We start from the raw sequence: 9,798 nt of genomic DNA, 5'->3' as shown, positions 1-9,798 counted from the left end.
GGGCGGGTGGGCTGGGGGTGGGATGGATGGGGCTACGCTGGGGTTTTATAAGATGGTTTGGCCAATGGGGTGAATTACTATTTTTTTTACTTTGAACTGGGGACAGGTTGACAGTCTGCCAGTGGGTGGTTAGCTGGGATTGTACCAACTGCTGAGACACACAAACTGCTGAGACAGCTGTGCTGAAAACAATTAGATCCCAGACCTAAACTCTGCCACAAGTGTCCCAAACTGCCCCGGAGGCCCCCAAACTCATTCACTTCTCCATCCGTGTGCTCCCTGCCAGGCTCTGGGCGCTCCTGCTGCTGGCGGGTCCTCATCAAAGCTTCAGATGGGCAAGGAAACCACAAGACCACCTGGGAGCAAAGCAAGCATCAGCCTGAGGGGGCTCCTTGCTGCCCAGAAATTCTCAAAGGAATTCAAGGTATCACGGGTTAGATGGGGGGGACGGGACTCCAAGCCAGATCCACCTGCCAGTAAGGAGCCGGTATCCCCCAGTCTGTGCCGAAACCATTCCCTTTAGCCGATGCCAGGAGGGTGGAGACCAGGAGAGGAAAGCAGCTGGTGTATCATTCCTCAAGGCAGCTGCGTCTAGGCTGTCTGAGATGCACGAGCAAAGCAGAGGGGTGCAGGTGCCTAGTGCCAGCCTGACAACTCGCCGGGCAAAGCTCTCTGCTGCTGTACTTCCACTGCCCAAGGGAGAGAAACAAGATTTGGGAGATGAAATGCTTGAACCAGCTTGCCCAGCTGGGAGAGGGTGAGGGGAAGGACAAGCCTTTGGGCTTCAAGGGCCTCGCAAAAAAAACACACAAGAAAGGGAGGGAAAGCTTTTCACAGCCTTCTGCTTCACAGCATGAATGGCTCCCAGCAGTGGGACCAAGGCCAAGTCTTTTAGACCAGCCTCATCGCTCTAACGCTGGCCTAGATCACTGGGGTGGAAAGCTTTTTGGGGTGCTCCTTGCCCTGGTTGGCACCATTGGCGGAGACACCGTTGTACACCCTGCTCCTGCCTGGCGTCATTCTTTCTCAGAGCAAATCCCTTGAGGAAAGCTGTTCCGACTTCTTTATCGTACCTGGCCCTTTGCAACCAGCCTCTGCTAACACGATTAGCCCTGGGGTTAAATCCATTTTACTCAATGCAGGAATCAATAATGATGTGTTTAACTCCCCTCCCACACAACTCACCTGCTACAGGCAGCTGTTGAAGCTGCTAGCAAGAGGCAGGGTACTAACTCCTTGGGCCACAAGCTGCCACGCTTCTCCATTATAAGCTTGGGTAAAGGGTATGGGGTGTTTGGTATTGGAGACGATGGACCACCAATGCAAAGCACTTGAGCTCCAGGCCTACCGTACAGGTAGAGGTGTCCAGCCACTGAAGACCAATACAGAATAGCTCCCATTTCAACCACACAGTGTATTAAAGGGCTGCCTATTCCCTTTAGTTAAACAAACAAGGAGTTGTTACAAAGCCCCAAGGAGTCCTTAGAAAAATGCTTCAGTAGGAGACAAGGTGTTAACCACAGCGTCCGGGACAAATTCCAACTCGAGTAAATGACACTACATCTAAATTCCCTCAGCTGCTTTGACTGGGGGGGACAAGTCTGTGGTTAAAGCGCAGGCCAGGGTGTAAGGAGATCTGGGTTCTGGTCCCAGCTTAGCCACTGATTTCCTGGGTGACCTTGGGCATTTTGCAACCTCTCTGAAGCACGGTTACTTCAACGGTGAATCAGGGATGATTGCTCTCCCTGCAACCTGCTTTTGTGTCACCGAGTAGGGTGAAGCATAACCATGCTCAGAGAGCACGTTGAGATCCTTGGATAGAAAATGCCACAAGGTGTAATACATTTCAAAATGTACTGCAAGCCAGACAGTATCAGTGTAAATTCCTTTATTCCAGTGGACAGTAAAGTTACCCTCAGCCTCAGAAGTGCCTGTATTTCCATAGGGGTGAAGTGATCCCTTACCTACCTCAAATGGATGTAAAGCTTAACTAGGTAACTCCTATGGAGTGCTTTGAAATGCTTGGTGGAAGACGTAATATGTGGTACAGCCACATATTACGGCAGTGCCTGCTGGGCCCCTTATGCAGGTCAGTGGTGCAGGGTGTAGAGCCTGAGTCTCTTAAGTCCATCCAGCAATGGCCCCAAAGGTGACAGCTGGCAGGGTCACTAGGCTGTCATACCACTATGATAATGGGAGGTAGATGGTGATTAGTGTTGGTTAGTAGGGATATTCCAGAAAACTAAAGGGCCAGATGTTCATGCCCAAGTGGGCTTTTAGTGTGCTTCCTGGAAGCACACAATTCTCTTATATAGTGGCACAAGCTTGGGTTCACCTTGGCCCCAAGCTATCAGGTTGGCATGGAGGGAAAAGCCTGGATGAATGGGTTGGTAATTCAGAAGTCTAAGAATGAAGGGTTAACTGTTGTGCTATTGCCAAGGGAAATCAGCATCTACTAAAACCTCCATTTGACTCTCAGAACCGAACTGGTGCCCGAAGCCAATCAAGACTCCAGGTCTCTCATCACAAGCCTATCACCATCATCAATGAGCAGGTATGTGCTCCTTTTGCTGGCTCTGGTTCATTTATTTGACTCGTTTATGATTGGTCTCTCCTGGTCAGCCATACAGGGCGTGCCTGCACGTTCATTAATGCACCGTAAATACTGTCCGTTGAGTTTAGTGCTTAATGAAGAACTAACTGAATGTGAAGTAACTAAAGTTGCTGTGGAGTAGCACCAGCACAGTTATTTAGTGACACTTACTGTGCATTAGCCTAAAAACACTGCGCAGTAGGCTATTAGCATGGTTTTTGCCATGATGCTCTACTGCAGTGTTATCAGGCTAATGCGCAGAAAGCGTCTCGTGTAGACATGCCCACAGTTGAGGGTAAGGGCAATGAAGACTGACCATTGAAGGGCAATGGGAGCAGGCATGTTGGAACTGGCCTCTTTTACAACTACAATGCTCCACTGAAAAGGCTGGATGAGACTGGGCTCAGGACTCTTTCAGTGACATATTACAGATGTCATGATGGCATGAACAATGTGTGCCCCTGGAGACTGGAGGGGCACAGCGACTTTCCGCAGGCGGCGGTGTTAGCAGGAGGGGCATGTTGGCGGTGAGCGGGGACAACCCGCAGGCACTGGAGTGTCTGCGACGGGGGGTGGCAAGTGGTGGGTGGTGCGTGGGGACCACCTGCAGCCACTGTCCACGCTGTCAGCAGCAGCAAGCAGTGAGCAGGGTCCCCCTGCAGCTGCATCGACAGCAAGGGTGGGGGGGTTGGTGACTGCCCGCAGAAGCTGGTGGTGGCTTCGGTGGTGGCTAATCTCAGGGTGGGCACGTGCTCCTCTGTGCCGCTGCTACACGTCGCCTATGCACGATGGGGAATATGACTGAATAGTTGGACAGAACCTACCCCTTTCAGAACCGAGCCCAGTGAGCATTATTTCAGTTCAGTAACATTTTGCTGAGGGGGTAAGTGCTTACAGCCAGGTTTTCAAAGCACACATAGGCTGGGCTCACTGCAGCACTTGCTTGGAAGATGGGTGCCTTTGGAAAACCCAGCTGAGTCTGATCCCACTCAGCGGCTTTGAATCAGGCCCAAGGACTGGACTTCTCTTAGGAAGAAGAGTGAATTTCATACCTTGAGCTGGACATTGAGATAATGAGAGTTAAAAAATGAAGATAAAACAGCTTGGAGCTTCCACTCACGTCAGCAAGAGCTGAGAAGTTGCCTACTGCGACATTACTTTGCGCTAGGGCATGGCTCCACAGCAAACTTACTGCTGTGCCAGACAGCAGTGCCCCCAAACATGGTGTGCTGTACCACACAGGCTGCCTTGTAAACCAGGAGTGGTGTTGCTGCATCAGCATGGCTCTTGGCTGAGCTACTTAGCACTGCAGAGGGGCAGGGCCAATTAGCCCACCCCCGATAATTAGCCTGACAGTAGCACCTTGGGCATTTGTACACAACACGGGGGTTTAATTCTCCCTAAATTGAAGCGGTGGTTTTTTAAAAACACCAGTTCAATTTAGGGCAAAGTAAACCCCCATGCCCTGTATACCTGTCAGAGCCCGATCCTTACCTGCTTCTCCAGTGGCGGGAAAGGGAGGGAGAGCTGCTGGTGGACGGAGTGGTCCCTGGGCTGTGGGTGGGTCTGGTGCTTCCCTCTGCAGCAGTGGGGGGGCCCCCCCTTCAGGTGGCACCCGCCCGCAGGCACTCGGCTCAGGTAGTCCGGGGGACACTGCAGCTATGAAGGGAAACACCAGGCCCCTGTGCAGCTCAGGCAGGCTCCAGGAGGGGAAAGTTCAGGCTCGCCGCTTCTTTTTTTTTTTCCTTTTGTGGAGCCTGCCTTCCCAGGCTGCTGCTGGGCTGTCTGCACAGCCCCTGAGCCGCATGGAGCCCAGTACTTCCCTCCACAGCTGTAGGGTAGGAAATTAAAACTCCTCGGAGGTGTTTTACTTTACAGCACCCCAAAATCATTTGCTACGTCCCAAAGTCATTTACGGCGCATTACACTGCCGAATGTGCTACTGTGGCTGGAATTAACGTGCAATATGCTGCTGAATGTGCAAACAGCAATGCCATTGAAGCGGTGCAAAAGGCATTTAACCCTCTTTAAACCCGCTTTAAAGTGTCCTCTACAAATGCCCAGAGACAGACATAGCCACACTGCTTCCAGTATCAGTGAGAGCCCATGTGGAGCAGGGCAGCAGCTTGGAGGGTACCACTGTCTGGCATGGCAAGCTTGCCCTCTCCATTTAACTGAGGTTACCAGGGGTTTCCTAGAACCTTTCACTGAGGAGTGGCAAGCCTTTAGCATCTGAGTTTCAGCGATGCTGAGTGTCCGCAGCTCCAGGTGGCATTGGCAGACCTTGTGCATCCAGTCCTTAGGATTACCAATCTCCAGATCTGCACTGAGAGGACAAAAAACAATGAGACAATGAACCCTCACACTAGAAGGAGTGGGGCTGTTGGTATCTGGTTTCAAGACCCACATGTTTCCCCAGTGCTGCTTTGCTGTACAATTGGGCAGAGCATTCTGGGTTTCCCATCTTCCTCTCGAGCATCTGTCACTGGCTACTATCAGCAACAAGCTGCCTGCCTGCCTAGTATGCAATGACTGGGACTAGGATGTGTGGTTTATTTGTGTTGTTCCTCTTCCCTGTCCCTTCCTGTGACACCAGCTTGTGCCATTTGTTGTACCCTGTGGATACAATGACACTCCTCAGCTAGTGAGGAGAGGCACTGGAGGGGCTGTTCAGGCTGACCAGCTGCGATCTGCTCCTCGGAGATACCATATATCAGCTGGGTGACATGTTCACCCTCTCGTGACCTGGGGCTTCCAGTTTGGAAGCTGCGCCAAACCAAAGGCTTGCCATTTGTCAGCTGTGCAATCCTGGGATGGAGGGTGTGGGGAGGAATTAATACGATCGATCAGTTTGGCCTGTTCTGTGAAGAGCAAGGAGCTCTGGATCAGACCCAATGTAACTCATTTGTCCCAGAGCCACTGGACTTCACTAGAAATGGGGTCATGCAGTACCTGCGTCTCACCTGAGCTCTACCAGATCATAAGTTGAAAAAAGAATGGGATTAACTTCGAGCAGAGGGCAGCAAACTGCAGGACTTCAGAGAAGACCAAAGGTTTCAATACACTGCCAAGAAAGAAGAGGAATTATTTAGGCAGGAAATGATGAGATGAAATTAAGAGGATACTTAGGTTGCCCATCAGAGGAAAAATATCCTTCCTGGCCGAGAGCTGCATTAGGCTGCGGAGGAGCTTCCTTGGGGAAGTTGTTAAAGTCCCATTGCTTGGGAGTGCGGAGAGCATTACAACTGTCCTGCAGAGAGCAGGCCAGTGCTGGCTGGGAGCTCGCAGGATATGATCCCTGCCTCCTGGCGATAAACGAGCCATCTGCACCTTCAGGGAGGGCTCTACATGCAGCACTAAGAATCCAGTTAATAATTGATGGAGAAATCAATATCACACCATTTCCCAATGAAACTCTCCCTGTGGGATCTCTCTCTGACCTGCTCCCAGCATCTCTGAAAAAGCAAGGAAACTCCTCTTCCTGCAGGAGGTGAAAAGCAGGGGCAGAATTCTGCCAACAGAGTAGCTGGGGCACACAGACACTGGGCAGCCGGATGCATAGGATTGCTGGCTTTTAATCACAAAACACTAATTGAGATCCCCCCACCCCCTCCAACTAGGGCTATCTTATCCAGCAGAGGGGCAAATTCAAGGTTGAGCAGAAGGAAGCTTTTCAGCATGTGAGATCCTTCCTGCAGAGCGAGAACATAAGCAGGTGGGGGGGAAAGTCTGTGGCTAATGGAAAACAAAGCGCGCTGAGCACTGCTCCAGCATGGACTGTCCTTAAAGACCCCACGAGTCGCTGCTGAAGGATCTTGACATTCCTGGGGTCACAAGCAGAATTTCTCCTGAAGAACGTCTTTTGCCCAAAGGATGCTGGAGACTGAGCTTCCCCCTTCCTGTGCAGGATGGCAAGCCACAGTACTCGCAGCCTGGTCTGTCTCTCACTACCCTCCCTTCTAGCCATGAATAAAGAGACATTTTCGCAGCAGACTGGCCAGAGCAGCTGGGTAGGGTTCTAACCATCATGTTCCATATGTGCTGAAATACCCAGACATATTGGGGTTGGATTTAAAGGAATAGTCCCAGCTTTTGCTCTGAAATACTTTTCCAAAGCTAACTTGAAGTTTTCCGTTTCACAGGCTCTTAGCAGTCTCTAGTGGGTCAGATTTTCAAAGCCAGATGTGTGCAAGCAAAGCTTTTAAAAATGTGTCTGAAGGCTGTCCTGGGAAGATTCCTCTCCTGAGGTCTTAGCCAGGAAAGACAGAACGTACTCCAGGTTTTCTGAAAGTAATTCTAGTATTGGACTTACACCAATGATTCATGAATGGCTGTTTGACATGATCAGTACCGTGTAGCTTCCCTGCTGGAGAGGACATGGTCATAAAACCATCAATAGCAGTGCAATGGCTTCCCCAACATGATTAAAACAAGGCTTGATATTACCATGCAGATGGAATCAAAGCCTGTTTTAAAAGCAAAATCCAGGGTCCAGAACCACATTTTATGTTGTGGGGGAACAACTTTGTCGTAATCCCCCTGCACTGAAACAGTTGCTTTAGTAGTATGCTTGGGTCCATCATAGGATAATTCCAGTTATCTAGCAGTAAGAGACAACTCTCATTGGTGGGAAGGGAAGCTGTGTGGTTTTCCAAGCCCACATAGCTCTTTGAAACTGCAGAGGTTCGTACGGTTAGGAGAGAATGTGTTGTGATGTACACGTCACGCATGCACATACATACAGTTATGTGCATCTGTGCAGGATCTAATATAATCTGGTCTCAATCCTGACTAGCTTCTCTAAGCACTACACTAATACAAGTTACATGAACTGACCCTTTGTTGCAGATTCCAGACTCAGTAGCGAACCCAAAAGAAAAATTCTCTTGTGCCAAAGCAGAGGAGCTGATCAGAGAATATTTACCAGCCAAACTTGCACATGTTACCTACAAGCCTGAGAAAGGCGCCAGCCTCAGTACAGCTGTAAGTGAAGAAATAAAACGCCTGGTCAAAACAGTCACCCCTCCTCGGTATAAGCTAATTGTCAACGTCACCATCGGAAACAAAGACAAAGATGAGATTGCGGATATCATGGTGACCAGCCAGTGTCTGTGGGACCCTCATTCAGACAACTTCACCTCCTCCCAATACATGAACCCGACGCTTTTTTGTGTTGTTCTAGTACATGCTGTTTATTTTGAGTAGTCATCAAAGCATGCATCTTTCACATGTGAAAAGCAAAAGTATGTTCCTAGATACAAGTAAAGTAAGAGACCCTTGTGTTTGTCTGTACTTGTGCTACAGAATGGCTCTATACAGCCCACAGAATAAAAATGAGAGTCAGTGGTTGTAAAGATGTAGAGAAAGAGCGGATGCTGCAAGCATCACACAAACTTGGGTGCTTGAAAACTTGTGTATGCTCCAAATATCTCATGTAAACTTGGGTAAACTGAATACCTCATTGTAGTCCATCATACTATAATAGCCTGCTCTTCTGTGACTCTTTTTGTCAGCAATCTCCAAATGCTTTACAAAAGGTCAGCATTGTTCTATAACCTGGATGTATTTTTACCACTATCATTGAGTAACTATTGCTAATGTGATATTTTTCAAGAGGGAATTTGATATGTGATATAACTTTTCTCACTGAGATTAACATCTCCCCCAACCTGCTGATGACGGTTTGGGCCTGGGTCTGTGTGAGATGCAAAGACAGTTCAGTCCGGTCCCTGAAGAATCCCAGGGAGAACTGCTGGCCCTACCTCACACTGGTCAGCAGAATAAATTCAACAGCTCCACTTGTCTCTGCCTTTCGCCCCGATTCAGCCAAGTACTTACCTGTGCACTGCATTTTGAACACGAGTCATCCTATTGATTTTACGTACAGTATATACAGGTGGACATGCATTTAAGTGCTCTACCTGAATCGGGGGCCAGCATTGCCCTCTGGTACTGGCTGGGTTTTTCTCCTTTTAGAGTGTAGTAGAGACATTTCCTCTCACAGGCTGGGCTTTTCTCCCTTCTGCATTCCCTCTGCTGGGGAGCATCACCACACAGGATCTTTGGGACCTCTGGGACAGAAGGCACGTGCTGAGGTCCTGCCACACGTGACTCCAGGATATTCCCAGGTAGCATGGAGAGCCAGCGCTGGCAGTCTGCTGCCTAAAAGGCAAACAGGCCAAATGAAATACTTGTAGCTGTTAGAATTTAAAAAGAGCTTTGATATAATAAGCAAAAGACTGTAGGAAGCTTTGGGAATGCTGAAACAAGCAACCATCTTCCCTGCAACACTGATGTTTAAAAGCAGTGTAGGTGGGGGGCAACCAGAGCAGCAGCCTGAGACACCATCTTTTGAGGTGGGAGGGCACCAAAATAGCTGGTGCTGCACCACTGCCCCGTGTGCTGTTACTGCCCTGTGACGCCTCCAGCTAGAACTTTTGGCATACATGTTCTCACTTTGGTTTTCCTCCATGGGCAACATGTTATGCCGATTATGAAGGGCTTACATTTGAGTATGCAATGCAGACTATACCAGCAAAGACAACACTATGCCAGGGGATAAGGCTCAATGACAGAATACCTAGCTCTTAGGTAGCACTTTTCATCAACAGATCCCAAAGTACTTTCCAGGGCAGGTCAGTCCCATTCTCCCCATTTCACAGATGGGAAACAGTTTCTTCACATATTTTTCAAGGTTACCCACTAGGTCCATTAGCACAGGGGTCTGCAACCTACAGCCTATGTAGCCTTTGGATCTGGCCTGAGTTGCACCTTTGGTGATATTTGGCATTACAGGGCTCTCCCTGCGCTGTGCCGCAGTCAGCTGCTTGGGGCTTTGGCAGATGGAGGCTTTTCATAGTTTCATAGTTGGTCGGATCGGAAGGGACCTGAGTAGATCATCTAGTCCGACCCCCTGCCATGGCAGGAAAGAGTACTGGGGTCAGATGACCCCAGCAAGCTGTTCATCCAGCCTCTTCTTAAAGACCCCCAGGGTAGGAGCCAGCACCACTTCTCTCGGAAGTTGGTTCCAGATCCTAGCCGCCCTGACTGTGAACTCGCGCCTCCTGATATCTAGCCTAAACCTACCCTCTGCCAGCTTGTGACCATTATTCCTGGTCACTCCTGGCAGTGCTCGGGGGAACAGGGACTCCCCCAGTGCCTGCTGATCCCCCCCGACTAGTTTGTAACAGGCCACTAGATCCCCC

The 9,798-nt window shown here is 49.7% G+C and overlaps 1 protein-coding gene across 1 annotated transcript; it reads left to right on the top strand.

Moving 5' to 3' along the window:
* Nucleotides 1–59: 59 nt before the first annotated feature.
* On the top strand, nucleotides 60–9,445 carry LOC109286625 (tctex1 domain-containing protein 1-like). The gene is made up of 3 exons (XM_019501266.1): nucleotides 60–424; nucleotides 2,480–2,554; nucleotides 7,442–9,445. The coding sequence occupies exons 1-3, from the start codon at nucleotides 332–334 to the stop codon at nucleotides 7,796–7,798; spliced, it is 525 nt and encodes a 174-aa protein (XP_019356811.1). The 5' UTR covers nucleotides 60–331; the 3' UTR covers nucleotides 7,799–9,445.
* Nucleotides 9,446–9,798: the final 353 nt, after the last annotated feature.

The sequence above is a fragment of the Gavialis gangeticus genome, unplaced genomic scaffold, assembly GCF_001723915.1.
Source record: "Gavialis gangeticus isolate Ggan-Ray unplaced genomic scaffold, GavGan_comp1, whole genome shotgun sequence".
Classification (NCBI taxonomy): Eukaryota; Metazoa; Chordata; order Crocodylia; family Gavialidae; genus Gavialis; species Gavialis gangeticus.
The sequence above is the reverse complement of the archived record's forward strand: the minus strand, read 5'-3'. Positions and strand labels throughout refer to the sequence as shown.